The 17242-nt window shown below is 38.6% G+C and overlaps 1 protein-coding gene across 1 annotated transcript; it reads left to right on the top strand.

The window, feature by feature from the left end:
- The first annotated feature begins 654 nt into the window (after positions 1-654).
- LOC122076624 (ankyrin repeat domain-containing protein 2A-like) lies at positions 655-16171 on the top strand. The gene is made up of 9 exons (XM_042642026.1): positions 655-813; positions 957-1011; positions 3622-3764; positions 6797-7006; positions 7085-7230; positions 7638-7809; positions 14671-14763; positions 15637-15776; positions 15861-16171. Exons 2-9 carry the CDS (start codon positions 966-968, stop codon positions 15958-15960), a joined length of 1050 nt encoding a protein of 349 aa, XP_042497960.1. The 5' UTR covers positions 655-813; positions 957-965; the 3' UTR covers positions 15961-16171.
- The last annotated feature ends 1071 nt before the right edge of the window (positions 16172-17242 follow it).

Here is a 17242-nt window from a genome sequence, read left to right as displayed (position 1 = left end):
ACAGAGAATAGCAGAAGGAATCAGGAACAGAAATGAAACCTTCACAGAAGAAACAACGAGACAAGCATAGCAAGGAGGAACCAAAAGAAAAGGGAACATAAATGGATCTTTCATAGCAGCAGCCTTCACTTGGTGCTATTCGCAGCATTTTGTTGGTAAAGATGGAGAAAAAGAGGCAATGAAGTAGGATGGTCTCTCTTGTTTGGGGTTGAAGGGTATGATAAGAACTTCACATCCCTCAAGGGTATTTTTGTCTTTAACAAAATGGGTAACCAAGCCACATCACATAATAACCGACTCTCCGTTGGTACACTACTTAGTTTTGCGGGGAATGGTTCCAACGTTAGGGTAAACTGTAGGAAAGGCGAGTTTAATTATCCCCTTTTATTCTCCCCTGGTGTGTACGATCTGGACCATAAAATTCAACCCGCGACTAACATAAAGGTCACCCAACCCGCGACTAACATACAGGTCACCCACCTATCAAATGGTCCAAATTTGCCTCATACTTCCATGATCCAAGCCCAACAAAAAATCCAAGCCCAGTATAACGGCTCTTCCGCGAGATCATTAATAAATATCCAAGCATAAAATAACCACATTTAAGAGCCATTCGATTTCGGCAGTGAGGATTGAGATGGCCCACTGACGTTCTAATATTTATTTTTCAATTCTATGGGTTCTGAGGTATTTAGGATCGGGGAGCCTTTGTTCAACCTGTTGTCCGTAGATACAGGATTGGCGGGGGCTTCTGCTTAATCGGGGAACGGTGTGATTATTGAAGGGGGCTCACTTAGGGTTTCCACCGTCAGGGTATGAAAAAAATATTTGTGCTCTTCGATTTGCAGGGCTTAGAGCATAAGGAGCATAGATATCCCTACATGTAGCTAAAGTGTTTATTAAGGGTTTACACATAAGGTTCAAGTTTTATATATATTTTTTTCTTGCTGATGCAGCTGCTTATCATGGCATCAAATTTGCAGAAGGATTCTCCCTCTTCTTGCGGCGATGGTATACAGAATCATTGGATGGATTTTATTTCCATATTCCTTTTTCTGCTCTCGCCTTTTGCATATCATTGTTTTGATTATGAAAAATTGATAAGTTGCGAAATTAGATTTATTTTCCGGTGGTTCCTGTCGTGAATTGAATTGGCGAGGTAGCGAATCTGGCTGGGCATTTTACATTTTAGAAATTGGTCGTGGTTTCATACTCCCCATCTCCAACAAAAAAAAAAAAAGGTGTTTGTCGTTGGAAGTTCTGATGGTTTATGGTTGACTTATCAGTACTTCTAATGATTCTGTGTTTTGCGTCAATCTTTTAGTCGTAGTACTATGTTTATCCATTCTGAACTGTTTCTCAGAATAACATATCTAGTTTAAAAATTTCATACGCCCCCTTCTTCCTTCTCTTATTGTGAAGAGTTGATGCTGGGTAATTTGTTTTACCAATGTTTCCTTTTGAGTACCGATTCTATTGTTGTTTATATCTTTATTGGCTGCTAATTGGATTCTTTTGGGACTGCAGAAGCAGGTTTTATAATACGTCTTTTCTTTTTTGTAAAGTGTTTTCTTTCTGTTTATGCAAGTTCTGTTAAATACCTCACCAATTTGAGGTTGATAGTGAAAAATTGTTTGTCCATGTTTTATAAGAGAAATTGCCTCTATATACACTCCATTTGCTTTAGTGTATCTTCTGACATTATTAGCTACACGTTACCCTTTGTGTACACACACTCTTGTGCTCTTAACCATCGGAATTTTGGTGAGGTTTTCTAGCATAAGTGCTTATAGAGGTGGAAACTTTCATGGCTTCCACAAATGGTTGAATTTGCGTTTCTATGTAGGGTTTCTCAATGTGTTAAATCATTTGTCATGTGTTGGGTGGCTTATTAGATACGGTCACAAGTTAGATTCTATTATGTATATAGTTTCTAATATGAGGATTTCCAAATTGTGAGGAGATCTCCTTTCCCACGCAAGAAGGGATCCATGTTGCTGTTTATCATTAAAAAGGGGGCTTCCTACACTCATTCACGATTTGAGATTTAAGCAATTGGTTTGGTGCTTTTGTGTGCTTTGAGAGACTGACCAAGGCGATAGCTGAAAGGCTTTGTCTTTTTTCTTCTTCTTTTTAGTTTGTTCTGCAGTGCTTTATATCCAGTCTATCTTTTTGCCCATATTTTATATTATTTAGCTTTTTTTTTCTTACTTTATCTTTTCCAGTATTTACTACAACCAGTTGTTGATGTTGGAGAAGTCTTCTTATGAACTTAAGAGTCCTTTTGGTTCTTGTTCACTGACTTGTACAGTTGTATTATCTGTTGAAGATTGTTATCGAATAAAGTGTGTAAGAGGTTACAACTTCATATTTTCGTGGACCACAATTACTGATTCTGCTTGGATCAATCTCTCTATAGAGATAAATGTCTTGCCTTTCTAATCTCCTATTTTCATGCTCAGAATCAATTACTCTGAGATGTCAGACAAGGACACTTGGCTGTCTGAATTTATTCATCAAATAATTCTGAGTTAAGCACTTGAGCTTCCTATGGATACCTTGTTTTGTTTTGTGTTTTTAATTAAATTTGATCTCTGTCACCTCTGACTAGAAATCCAGGTTGAACTAAAGTTCTGATCTGAAGATCTGTGAAATCTCCAAAAAATTAGGATCTAGAGAGGGCCTACTCGACCAGAAAATTATTATGATTAAAGTTGTATTAATTTTCTTATTAGGTTAACCAGATTGCATTAAAGGGCTCATATAGTTTGGGTGTATTTGCTAGTATAATGTATTTTTTATTTAGCTAGATGTCTAAATCCTTGCTATATGTGTTTGATGGATAAGACAGAAGCTGATTGGTTCTTGAGGTGTAATATGACTGTTTAATATGGTTGTTTCAGTTTGGTGATCCTTTGCACATTTTTAATTTATTTGCACTGATGTGGGTTTCACCAAAAGTGATTTTCAATGGCCATCAATTCATTTAGAGCTGAAATTTTTGGTAGACTGGGGGTTATAACTCCAGAAATATTTGAAGGTGTTGAAAGATTTTCTTCTTCTCTGTTGAAAATTATTATACATCTTTGGGGTTTTTTGTCTATAAAAAAAAGCTAACATATCCATAGAATGAGCATAGTCCTGATGAGGGTGTTTGAAATGGGCGTGTTGAACTACAAGGAAGGATAATGCCCTTCAGGAGTGAAGTTGGGAGTGGGAGGGGGAGGGGGAGGGGGGGGGGGGGGGGGGGGGGGGGGGACCACATATGTGATATATTAGAGAGCCTATTGAGATGGGATAGCCATGAAGCTGTAATTAAGACTACTGACACAGTAACACCATTGGTGAGGAAGGTGGAACCTCTTTTTTTTTTTTTTTTTTTGTTAATTTCAACAGTAATATGGGAGGGAGCTTGTGTCTTTGACTGTCCCTTTCATTAACAAGAATTGATTCTTTGAGATGTCCTTTACATGTTAATGTACAATTGGAAATCAATATGATGTGGATTTTGTGTTTTCTATCTTCTTATTCATGAATTATTGGTTTAACAAGCATTTCATAGAGATTTTACTGCACAAGTATTAAGTGCTATTCTTCACACTTCCTTTTTTTCTTTTCCAGAAGAAAAATCTGGTTCACCAGAGAGAAAATCTGAAACATCTTCTGTTGAGCCACAGTCAGGACAAAGAAGTGCAGCTTCTGTGCCAGCGGCTGGATTTCCTTCCAATCCTTTTGATTTTTCTGCAATGACTGGCCTCCTTAATGTAATTTCTCGTCATTTCCTGCTTAGTGTTGCTTCTTTGACATGAACAAGTTGGGCGATCTGAATTGTTTCATATTGGCTACAATAGTCATTTTTTATTTCGCATTCTTCGTATTATTTTTATTGCATCAGTAATATGCTATAGAATCAAGAAGCATTGGATATTCACTGTCAGCAATAAATAGATGAAGTGATTCGATATGCTTGCAGAAGGGAAGGTTACGTGCTCCCTTTTCTGTAATATGTGGTCCTTCATATGTGGCTGGCATTTATAAATATTATTATATTATGAATAACAAGAGCAACAAACTCAGCCTTATGCCAATTTAATGGGGTCGGCTACATGGATCCATAAAAAAGTAACCAAATAAGAAACAGGTCTAAACAAAATAGGGGGGAGGGAGGGATGAAAAAATGAAGAGATGAAGGAAGAAGAATAGATAATATAGTATTATTATACATATATAAAGGGCAGACCTTGCTGCATAGTAAGGTTGCTCCATTGTGACCAAGTGGTCGCGGGTTTGAGTTAGGAAACAGCCTCTTTGCGAAGTGAGGGTAAGACTGCGTACATTATGGCCCTCCCTAGTCCCTACAGTGGCAGGAGTCTCGTGCAGTGGGTATGCAGATCAAAGCTTGAAGAAGAGGACAAAACTACGAGTCATGAAACACTGTTCACAGAAACAGTAATTTGGCTTCATATTCTCCTATTTTAGTTTCCTTTTGTTAGGTTTTGTTTGGAGATTTAGTTTCCAATTTAGTTCCTTTATTGTGAGTCAAGTTGTTTCTATTTTTTTGACTTAGGCTAGTTTCCATTTGTGTTCAGTTGTTAGTTTTTTATTTATTCTTACTTGGTTAGTAAAAAAAGAGCAACCCAGTGCATGAGGCTCCCGCTACTTACTTAGTTAGCAAGTTAGACACAAATTAGGAAGTCTTATTTCAGTCCATTAGTTTCCTTTTTTTTGTTATGTCTTTGTGTCCAAGTAATGTAAGGCTATTTGAAGTCCATCAATTATAATGAAAAAACAAATTTGATTTAAACAAAAAAGATGGCTTATGTTGTTGTGCTGTGGGATGCAGTTGGGTGAGATGTCCTATGTGAGATGCCTAAACCTGAGGGGTGAGATGCCCATTCACTAATTCTTCTTCCCCTTTCTCAACCCCTCCATCAATTCCTTTTCTGTTTTATTGTTTTCTCTTCGTTCTATTGTTGAGATAGAGTGATTTGAGAGTTGTTTGAGTCTACTTGAAGGCCAGAGAAGCACATCTATTATGCCAGCCTGTAGATCAGCCAAGTATAAGGATCGAAACTCAGCTTCTGTCAGGGTTAGTGCTGATCGATTCTGCCAAAATCTCCTCACCTGTAAGTCCAAATCTGAAACCCTTTTGGGGGGTTTATAGAGCACCCAAGGGGGTTCCTTCGGCCAGAGATTGGTGTCCAACTGAAGCTCCTATCAACCATTGTTGAAGGTCTACATTAGTTTCCTGATTGGGAACCAAATTTCAGATCTCCAGATCTGGCCAACCAATGAGGACCAACTCTTAAGGGGATTGTTTAGCACCATGTGAGGAGCAATCGATCAAAATTTGAGCTCCATCAGAGACTCATACAGTCAACCACAGGCATCCTCCTATTTCATCCAGATTCAAACTTTGGTTCTAAATCTGATTTCAGGTTTGAATTTGTGGGATTCTAACTGGGGTTGGGTAGTTCCTACCTAGCTTTACATTAAGTGTGTATATATATATATATATATATATATTTTGTTGTCACCAATGTGGTGAACCAAGAAGTTATTTTTGTCCCATTGTCTTATTCCTAAAAGTTATTTAACAGGCGGTTTTCAAAAAGTTAAAAGTCATCTAATGCAGGTCCTATTTGAAAACCCTTTTTTACCCCGGCATTAATTACTGCATCGAATAACTTCTGTGAATAAGACAAGGGGCAAAAGAGTAAAGTTACAATCTTGTTGTAAACAACCTTGGTTACAATTACAACAAGAATTTCCCTGTATATATTTATAGGAGAAAAGAACCCTGCCTGCTGGTGCAGGTACATGCCTAGACACAGCAGGGTGGAAAGGCCGTGCTGGCCCTGTGCTGAAGATACTTGCATGCACCCTCCCATTGGCTGTGGGCGTTGGCATGTACCTGCGCCATTGGGCAGCTTTCTCTTGCCCATATATATATATTTAGTTCTCTTTCTTGTTGTGTAAGTTAATTTTAGTAGCTTTTACTTCAGTTACTTCTTTAGTGACAGGAAGATTCTTATAGAGCAGTCAAATTAATACAATATAGTACATCTGCATCTTCTTCTAGTATTTAGCATGTATGACCATTTTGAAAAATATGTTTTTCGAAGTTGCACCAGATTTTTTGGGGAGTGGTGGGTGATCTCATGGGATGATCTTAATGCTGTAACAGTGATTTTAGCACTCACCATTAATCATGAAGAAATTAGTTGGAAGCAGAAATAGAATTACATTGATTGATTCTTGGGAATCAAAGAACTGATCCAAAGGAAGAAAAAAAGTGAAGCATATTAATAGAGTTGAAGTATGGGAAGAGTCAATATTTGATAAGGACGATGTGGTGGAAGATCTTGAGACCAAAACTTTATGCACTGCCTATGGTTTTTACTTGTGTAAACTTCAACCTTTGGTCTTAGAAGGACAAGTCAGGAATAGTTTGGTGGGTGGGGGTGGTTTGGTTCCAAGTAAGTGGTACTAAATGCAGTTAAAGAAATGGAAAGTTGGTTCCTAGTATCTTTGTCATGCTTAGCATGATTTTATTTGTAGAATGTCTTGACCTTTGCAAGCTAAGGTTCATATTTGTGGTTAATTACTTGTGGGTGCCTCTATCTCACAATTGCCTACACGTATATGCTTTTATGTCGATAGAATGAACGACATTTGTTTTGTTGTTTCATTGTTCTTTGGACCTTTCTCAATTGATTGCCTCTGTTAGCAATAAATTTGTGGATGATATCAATCTCTTTTTTTCTAATTCATGTTTGATGTGTTATATTAATAGGATCCAAGCATAAAGGAATTGGCTGAACAGATAGCAAAAGATCCTGCTTTCAACCAGATGGCTGAGCATCTCCAAAAGAGTGTTCATGGTGCTGCAGAAGACGGTGATACTGAATTCGATACGCAACAATATTACTCTACCATGCAACAGGTTATGCACAATCCTCAATTCATGACTATGGCTGAGAGACTTGGTAATGCTTTGATGCAGGTAAATATAGTCTGTGTTGTTCAGTTGGTAATCTCCATGACATCCATATGGTGTAAGATGAAACATACATGTTTGCAGGATCCATCAATGTCTACCATGCTGGAGAATTTGGTGAATCCATCACAAACAAACCTGGAAGAACGAATGACACGCATTAAGGAAGATCCATCATTGAAACCTATTCTGGATGAGATTGAGAGTGGTGGTCCAGCTGCAATGATGAGGTTAAAAAAATGTAGATAGAATTTGGTGTGAATTTTCAAGTTTCAACCATGAAATTCATTTTTCCATTGGCTGATTGATTTTTCCAAGGAAACAGCCTCTTCGCAAGAAGCGGGGTAAGGCTGTGTACATATACCATTCCTCAGAACCTGTAGTAGCTGGATCCTCATGCTCTGGGTATGCCTTTGTCTGGCATGTGAGATATCTGGCTTGGCAACTTATATTGTCATGTGTGCAGCTAATGGGAATTGACGATAGGAATGCTGGTTTCTATGGTTCCCAGACTTATTTTACGCTTGGATATCATGCCATTGTTTTAGATTTGTGGAAGTTTTGCCTGCCATCAGATTGTGGTGTCACATATCTGATATTATGCCACATTGTTTTTAATTTTTTTTTGTTGTTTTAGGTATTGGAACGACCCTGAGGTGTTACAAAAATTGGGCCAAGCTATGGGTCTTGCAGCTCCAGGTGACGCTGCTTCTTCAGCTGAACTTTCTGGACCAGATGAAGCAGAAGAAGAAACTGGGAATGAAGATGAGTCAAGTGTTCATCACACTGCCAGTGTTGGAGATGTTGAGGTAGTTATGTTTTTATTTGTTGGTTGAGTTATTTGAAACAAAGTGTGCTAGTGAAGAAAAATGGTGATTTATTAAAAAATAAGAAGGAAAATCGTTATTTCAACTATACACTATACAGCTATTAGTGAGTAGATGGTAAATGTATATTCATACTGGTGCTTTCTATTAGTTTATTTATGTTGTTTATTTGGATCTTTTTTATTTGCCTTTTCATCTTGTCACTATTTTTTATATTTTTATGGGGGGTGGGGATAAGTACTTGTCACTATTATCACTGTAAATCCATGTCTAAGACTTGGAACGAAGAAGGAAAAGTTTGAAATGGACTTGTGGTAAGCTGTGGATTAAAAAAAAAAAAAATCATGCAGAATGTACATGATATTTTTTTTCTTTTAGGGGGGTCGTTTAAATCAACAATCAATCTATTTCTAGGGGTATTGGCAGTTGGGAAGGGTCAATAGCTAGCTTGGATCTAACATCATTACATCAGAGGATGGAGTCCGAAATCTGCTGTAGAGACTCAGAAGAACGTCTCCAGAGATTATGCTTGAACCAGATATGAACGATGGCGGCAGCAAAAGCCAGTTTTCCTATCATATGTCAAGAAGATTTACCGGCATAGGCCATATCCACCCAAATCTATTACCTAGAGAACGACAAAATTCTTCTTCAATGAGGCCAACATTTTGGAAAGAGTGCCTTGCTAAACAGAAGAAGAGAATGGGCAATCGAAGGAGAGGTGATCCGCATCGTCACTAGCAATCCAACATAGGCAGCGAGATGGGGGGACTGCAATTTGATGCTGAATGAGGAATGATTTTGTAGGGAGACAGGGATGGGGGAAACTCTTGAACCAAACCAACTTGAGCCAAATTTGGATACAGCCACGTGCCTTGGTGAGGTCCGAAGCCGACTTGGCACTGAATAGGCCCGATAATGAAGCAAACCAAGAAGCAATATCACCACTACCAATGGGCCTTTGGGGATGGATGACAGAACATTCCATATGGTAGACAAAGTGGGAGAATGGGGTGGGTAGGCCAGCCGTCAAACTGAATGATGTTTGAAATCATATCCAACTTGCTATATTCAGAACTATGATTAGCTTTTTCACCTACCAAGTGGAGGACTACATGCGGATACCAATGGTCTAGCCAGAATCTTGTGGAAGCACTATAATATACTACAGGTTTGAATGCTCAAATCAATAGCCAATAGCAAGATCTTTTAATCAAAGGAGGGTTCAGATTAGGGGGATTTACATGACACAAAATCAGGTGGTTGAATGGTGATGAAAGTGAGGTCGAGTGTACGGAATAGGGATGGGAAGGTTTGCTGAAAATAGGACCTCAATCGAATGGCTAGATAAGCAGCTGTGGATGATTCCTGGCAGCAAAAGGACTATGGTTAAACAGTAATTTAACTACTATAATTAGGGTTCAGAGGATGAAGATGAATTGCAGGTTTCAGATGTGAAATAACCTATAAAGTAGGGGTGAAACAGGGCCGGGTTTCTTAAAACCCCAGCACAACCCTAGGTTCCCAAAACTCAACCCAGGCCCAACCGAACCCTGCTGGGCTCATACCAACCCAGCTAGGTCGTAATTGACCTTGATTGGGCTGGGTTGGCCCTAATTGGCCCTGATTTTTTCCAGGGTTGGGCTAAACCTGATTCATCCTATTTTTGCCATTTGTGTGCTATGCATAAAAAATAAAAAAATAAAAAGAGAAAAAAGAAGAAGAAAAAAGCACCAATAGATCAAATTAAAATTATAAGGTGCAACGCAATAATAAATGTTCAGGACACCTGACCATAAGAATCAATGACCTAGATTTTATTATTGTGAATAAAAGGATAGGATGACAACTTAAATTATTTTATATAAATCAACCCAAGGCCGACCCAACCCTAACCCAGGGTTAGTATTTTTCAACCCTAACCCACCCTCAGGGTCATAAATCTTAGCTTAGGCCCTGTTCGGGGTCAGGGCAGGTTCGGGCCGTCAGGACCAAACTTACCTCTAAGTATAAAAAGTAGCTCAACAGGTTAAGAAAACCAGAACTAGTTTAAGGAATGTAAATAGATTTTTAACAAGGTAAGAGAAGAATAGAGATTTCACTCCAGCAGCCAATCGGCTTGTCAGAATTGGTTGAGATTTGAGTAAAATCCTTAAGTTAGGATTCTTAAGCTTTTAACTGAATTTTAGTAAAATCAGATGTCTGGTTTTCTTAATCTAAAGAAAAGTGCTACATTCGAACTTCTACAAGATTGAGTTCTAGTTGCAGAATGCTTCAAAATAAAACTTACCTGTTGATGGCTATATCTGTAAAGTTTGAATAAGAAATCAATAACTAGTAGCAGTACAGAGCAAGGATATAAGATAGATCCTCCCGGGTTTCACACTGCGAGGTGTCATTTGGATCAAACACCAATCCTTTCCTTGATCGCACACAAAGGGTTTCTTGATCAAACAAATTCTTCATCAATGCAGAAGGAGAGAAGCAATGGCCTTTTCTACAACAACCACCACCACCACCACCACCTTATCCTAACTAAATGGGGTCGGCTACATGGATCCGAAGAGGCATACGTAATAAGAGAAGAAAATGCAGTAGAATGTAAAAAAGAAAAATGAAGTAAAAGAAGTGAAAAGAGGTAAAACACTAAAGTCATAGCAGCATCTCGGAAACATCCCCCTAAAAGGGGTTGGCTACACGGGTTATAGTCCTCCAAATAGCTCTATCTGTAGTCATACTTGGATTGAGCCCTAGTTTTTGCGTATCTTTTCTTACCACTTCTCTTATGGTCATTTTAGGTCTTTCATTTCCTCCTTTAGTTCATTCTATCTGAATATGATCACTCTTCCTTACTGGTGCATCTATGGGTCTCCATTGGATATAACCATACATTGTCAAACGGCTCTCGTGGAGCTTGTCCTGGATTGGTGCAACCCCCAGATCACTTCTGACATAATCATTCCTTACCCTATCTCTCATTGTCTTCCTGTGCATCCCCCTCAACATCTTCATCTATATTACACGCAATTTGTCTACATTCAGCCTCATATGTCATAACTGGTCTTATCACTGTCTTGTAAAATTTTCCCTTAAACTTAGCAGGCATGCGTTTGTCACATAACACTCCCATTGCACCTCTCCACTTCATCCAACATACTTTAATTCTGTGGGTAACATCATCCTCTATATCCCCCTCATTGTTAATGGTTGAGCCCAGGTATCTAAAACAAATACTTTGTGGTAGTTCTCACTCAAGTTTCACTGCTTCATCAGATGTCCTGATTTTACTGAAGATACACCTTATATATTTTGTTTTTGTGCCGCTTATCTTAAAACCTCTTGATTCTAAAATTGTTCTCCACTCCAGCTTAGTATTAATCCGTTCCGCTATCTCATCTATCAAAATAATATCATCAACGAATAACATATATCAAGGGACCTCGTCTTGAATGTGCCTGGTTAAATCATCTATGATGTGCGCAAACAAATAAGGGCTTAGGGCGGATCCTTGATGCGACTAAATAGTAATTGGGAAATCACTACTTTGACCCTCAACAATTCTGATACTTGTGACTAGGTTCGCATACATGTCCTTAATAATATCCAAATAGATACTTGAGTTCTGACTCTTCTCTAGGACCTCCATATAAGCTCTCTAAGGACTTTGTCATAGGCTTTTTCGATGTTTATAAAGACCATGTGAAGTTTCCTTTTGTGTGCTTTAAATATCTCCATGAGCCTCTTTAGAAGGTAAATAGCATCTGTCGTAGATCGTCCTAGCATAAAACCAAATTGATTCTCCGAGATATCATCTTCTCTTCTTAAGAGGGCTTCAATAACCTTTTCCCAAAGTTTCATAGTATGGTTGAATAGTTTTAGGCCTCTATAGTTATTGCAGTTCTGGATATCGTCTTTATTCTAATCGGAACTATAATGCTTCTCCACTCATCAGGAATCTTTTTTGTGCTTATAATCTTGTTAAACAGTTTGGTTAACCATGCTACCCCCCGATCACAATTATTTTGAGTTTTCAAACTAGAATAGGTTTCTTCTCATGTTTTTTTTTTCCCTGATAAATTTATATACATTTAACCGTGCTTTTATGATCCAGATTGAAGTGAATGAAATTGTGAGTTTGTGAAGCCTGGTGGCTGTGCATGTGCGAGCTTCTTCCCCCTCCCCTTTTCGTCCGTGTGCAATCGCTCTCTCTCTCTCTTATATCTCATTCTCCCTTCCTCTCTCTTGGAATCTGGTCTGAGCATTCTAAGTTCTATTTAAAGGTTGGATGAACCTTCGTTTTCCATATCCATCTGTAACTACTTCATAGTACTATTTCTTTCCAGATTTGATGTTCAGCACCTCACTGATATCTCGTAAATTATAAGATCAATTCTTAGTTTTCCGAGCTCTGAAATCACCGAACTGCACACTCTGTTCTGAGATGTTTTCCTACAACTAGGCTATCACACCACTTAAATCCTCCTGAATTGCTGTTTTCTGATCTGGATTTTGTCGGAAGATCTAGGCAGTCCTAGTTCTGAAATCCCAGATTTGATTGAGCCTTGGTCAAGGGGGTTATGGTTTTTTTTTTTTTGAGGGGGCGTGGGGTGGGGTGGAATTGCTTAGATCTACTAGATAAGAAAAAAATTACAAGACTAGTAGGTTAAAATTATATTTGACAATCACAACTTTCAAAGTGGAAACGATTTGCTGAATCCCCTTATGAGTAGAAAAAACCAAATGAACCACCAAAAATACTCTCTCTCTCTCTCTCTCTCTCCTCTTCTTCTTCTTACTCTTCCAACGAAACCTCCCTCCATCCCTCCCCCCTTGTAACCCCGCCCCACCCTCCCCCCTGCTAACCCGCCTCGCAACACCCCCACCCACCCTTTCTTGCTCTCTCCCCCCATCCCCACACTCCTTTTTTATCTCTTCTCCTCACCACAGGTTTTGTTAAAGTTCCTGCATAAATAGTTTCTGCTTCAGGGGACCTAGATAATTTCTATCTTCTTGAGTCGCCATCTGGTCCCCTGCCGTCATAGCCTCATAGGCATCTCTAGAATCGACTTCTGATAGTCCAATCCAACATTCAACCTTAGAGTCAACAAGTGCTCTGGTTGCCCGTGACAAGTTACAGGAAAACTATTTCTATTATTTTTTATTGTTTTTTGAAGTATCGAAGGAAACATATGGGCGGTGGTGGGTATGAGGGATGAGAGTTGCAGTGCAGGGTGTTGGTGTTGCAGAGTGAGATCATAACCAGTTATCAGGATAAGGGGATTGAATCTAAATAAAAGGGTTTAAATTTCCTCGCAACTGCATCACATTGGGAGAGAGGCCTAATAGCTTTATTATAGTTTCTTATTTCAGATAGTCTTTTTCTTTTCTTTTCTATTTTTTTTTCTCTGATCTTCAGTTCCATGCGTTGAACTAATCAGCTGAAAAAGATAGTTTATATTGAACCTCAACTCCTTTTTCTTTTAAGGAACCATGGGACAGGGAAAACAGGAAAAAAAAAAAAAAAAAAGGGAATTCCTCCCCTGTTGGAACTCAAGAATCAGAAGCTTTTTCAGTTGTGAATGCTCAAAAAATAACCATAATACCTAGACATCAGGACCGCTGGACCTAAAAATGCAACTTTTCTAGTGGGTGGGGGAGAAGGAGGAGGGCTGCGCAGGAACTTTAACAACCTGTGGTAAAGAGAGTGGGATAGGATGGGTGGCGGTGGTGTGAGGTTTGTTTTGCAGGGAGGAGGTTGGTGCGCAGGTGGGGTTGCAGAGGAGGAGTGGTGGTGTTCTTTCGTTGGAAGAGAAGGAGAAGAAGAAAGGAGGAGAGAGAGAGATAAGGGTGTTGGGGTTATTTTTGGAAGTTCATTTAACTTTTTCTATTTATATGGGGATTTGGTAAATCTTGTTAACATTGGACGTTGTAATTGTAAACCATAATTTTAACCTACCAGTTTTGTAATATATATATATATATATATGTTTTTTTTTATTATCTGGTAGATCTAATTAATTCCCCCCCCCCCTTATCAGATTTACCGCTGGACCTATTTTCCTATCATTGTTGAAGATGATAGTATTCAACCAAATTACAAATATGCCTCTTTCCACTAAGAGTGGCCTTATTTATTCCCTCTTTTATTTAAATTCCAAAATTACCTTCCACTTAAGGGACTATTCTCAGTTTAGTCCAGAATCCATTTTCTATTCCAAAAGGGACTCATAACTGTTCACCATGATTACATAATTTCCATTGGTTCTTTCTATGACTTCTTATTAATCTAGTGGTCCACAGTGAACCCAATAGGGTATTTTGACCTGGGTTCAGTATCAGGTGACCATTGTATAGTGCTATTGTAAAAAGCTCCGGATGCCAGCATGAAGACTGTTTTGAGTCTGAGAGCTGCCACTATGTGTAAAAATGCCAAAGGTTATGAACATGTCTAATCCACCCCTTACTGGCCCTGCAAAATTGTTACTTGCGCCAGTTTACAGCCCCTTTTGTTATGCAAAGTAATGAGTTAGTGTTCCCGGAGCACAAAAATGGTGGATACCTGATGTTCTCACTGAAGTGTTAGGTCATGGTTAAAAATATACTTCTATATAGTATTTTCTGAAGAGAAAAGTATTAATATCAACCTTTCAACCTTCCTTTTGAATTTCTATTGTTTTTGCAGCTGCTCTACTTGATAATTTCAATTTACTGTTAGGCATCTTTTTGTTCCAATTCTGCTCAGTAATTTGTGAATGCCACCTTGAAGTCTTGACTTTCCATCTTTTATGATGAATATATTCACTTGAATTATATTGCTATTATTTTCTTTTGTTGCTCTCTTAGGGCTTGAAGAAAGCACTTGCCTCTGGTGCTGACAAAGATGAAGAAGACTCTGAAGGAAGGACAGCGTTGCATTTTGCATGCGGGTATGGTGAGGTATGTTGCTTATGGAAAACTAATTTATTTTTCTTCTAGCATAACATGTTGAGTGAGTATTATGAGACCTAAAATACCGACAATTCCAAAGATGTTTGTCCATCCTGCCACTGGTACCTCATTCTCTATTGTGGTGCTAACAAATTGGGGAAACCTCCGATCTCTGAATGACATGGAAAGTTCATTTATTGAATACGTTTGGTCTCAGGAGCTTAATTTCAGTTTTGGTATGTTTTTTGAAAAGGTCAAGGTTTTATGAATGGCCCATTGAGATAAGATTATCTAAATGGACTAAGTATCTACCACGTTACAGATTGGATAGGCCCATATTTTGTGGACAGGTGAACTCCAAGGTCCTCTGCCTACATTTCAAGTTGCAGCTCAAACGGATATTATCAAAATCGGACCATGGGAGAGTGCATGGCCATACTTGGATGGAAGAAAAATACAAGGATGCATGCCAATAGGCCCAATACACGTGGGCGTTTGATTAAATTAGGTCCTTGAATTTTACATGTGGCTAATCCAAACCTAGACCTATCTATCCAACAGTCATGATTCCCACATCTCTTGCAATGTAGCACAAATACTGGAGCATTCAGATAAACTTATCTCAATGGGGCCATTTAGTCGAAATTACCCCTTTTTGAGAAAACGAAAAAGATAAGAGATCCAGCGAATTTTGTTGTAAGAGGGAGAGAACTTATGTTGCTAGAAAACCATAGAACTACATTCTCAGAGGGGTTTAATTTACCTAAAAATCCTACCTGGTTTTGTGAGGGGCTGGGTTTGAAATGCAATGTATGATTAGTTTAGTTAAAAGAATTGGGATTCACCTTCTAGCTGGATGTCTTGTTTGCTTTTGGTGTACAGGTGAAGTGTGCTCAGGTCCTTCTTGAGGCTGGAGCCAAGGTAGATGCATTGGATAAGAATAAAAACACAGCCCTACATTATGCTGCAGGTTATGGTCGGAAGGAGTGTGTCGCACTAATACTAAAGAATGGGGCTGCTGTGTAAGTTAAATGCCACAGTTAACATTCATTCTCTGTGTTTCCCCCGTTTTCTGAAGCTTGTTTGCTATGTGTTTCTTACTGCAGCACCCTTCAGAACTTGGATGGGAAGACACCAATTGACGTTGCAAAGCTGAACAACCAGCAGGAGGTACTAAAGCTGCTTGAAAAAGATGCATTCCTGTAACTTGAAAAGGCATGGATGCAGGAACAACAAAACCTTTCCTATTAAATATAATGGGGTTATTGTAATGAACATTTGGCTTTTGCTCAACAGGAGGGTGTCAATCATCACTGCCGATAGGGTTTCCTTGCTGTTTTATTGTCTATTTGTTAGTCTGTTCTGTTATACAATTCTGAGTTTTATAGCTGTAATTGCCATCGAATTTGTTTCTTTAGTAGCGACGTTTTCACTAGTATTAAGCGGTATATTGTTGGCCATATAATAAACACCTATAGTAATGGCAGAGGGTGACGTAGTAGTTCTTGTACTTTTTGCTTATGAAAACTAGTTCCCGTGAAGGTGTTGAATATTGGGAAACGGATGTCGTTTCTGTTCGCTGTCAATGGACAAGTCTCTCAGCGTCCTGTGGGTGTTTGGGTCTACTGTTTGTATGATCATCTGGTGATCACTTGGTTGTACAAGTGAGTATCTAACACTTATCTTACTTTCTGTTATTATAAATGTGAAGAGGGTTTTAAAAGTAAAATGGATAAGTGTTGGATATTCAGGTGTATGATCAAGTGATCCTACGGGCAGTGATCTGCTTTCGGTGGCGTTATTTGTTTTTTCCCCGGGTACCACTGCGGTGGTTTCAACGGATATCTTTTGGGCTTGGGATCTTACGGCGGACAAAACCTTAAACAACCTTTTTCGCAGGCTTATGCTCATTTTTTAGCTTCTAGGTGGTCTCCGGCGTTGTAGTTGACCACACGCATCAAATTCTGAAGCACAAGTTTCAGCCTTGACTTCACGTGGTGTTTCACCACTTAAGTCCACACGAAAGGTTTTATCATGCAATCGCTGTGCATAATATTAAAAAAAAATATAAATCTCTTCTCGTGGATGCTGATGGAGTTAAATACTTAAATGTATACCTTCCCTCCTGTTATTGTCGGTGTTTTTGCTAAGGATGTGAATTTGAAATTAAAATTGTTTATGAAATTGAACCCAACTGTTTACACTGAAATTGTAAAATCATTTAGTAAATGGTTTGGTTTCAAGTTTAAGATCGATTAGCTAAATGGGTTGGTTCGATTTTAACTGTTTAACCCATCGGTTCCAAACTAAATTGACACCGTGAAAATCAAACCGTTTACATCGTCAAAGTCGACCCGTTTAACTTGTATAGCTGTTTAATAGAATAAGGGGTTAATTGATATGTTTTCAGGGCCTCAAGCTCTTTAACTTTAAAACATTAACACTAATTTGTGTTCATTAGCAGTTTTGCTTGTATTTCACTTCTCCA

This window comes from Macadamia integrifolia, chromosome 4, assembly GCF_013358625.1.
Source record: "Macadamia integrifolia cultivar HAES 741 chromosome 4, SCU_Mint_v3, whole genome shotgun sequence".
NCBI lineage: Eukaryota > Viridiplantae > Streptophyta > Magnoliopsida > Proteales > Proteaceae > Macadamia > Macadamia integrifolia.
Note: the sequence above shows the minus strand (reverse complement) of the source record. Positions and strands in the feature narration are given on the sequence as shown.

Excerpts from the sequence above, each read along its gene's own strand:
- LOC122076624 (XM_042642026.1), top strand. The coding sequence starts at position 966 with ATGGCATCAAATTTGCAGAAGGATTCTCCCTCTTCTTGCGGCGATG. Across the intron at positions 7,810-14,670 it reads CCAGTGTTGGAGATGTTGAG|GGCTTGAAGAAAGCACTTGC; the intron begins GTAGTTATGTTT and ends TTGCTCTCTTAG. Across the intron at positions 14,764-15,636 it reads TTGCATGCGGGTATGGTGAG|GTGAAGTGTGCTCAGGTCCT; the intron begins GTATGTTGCTTA and ends TTTGGTGTACAG.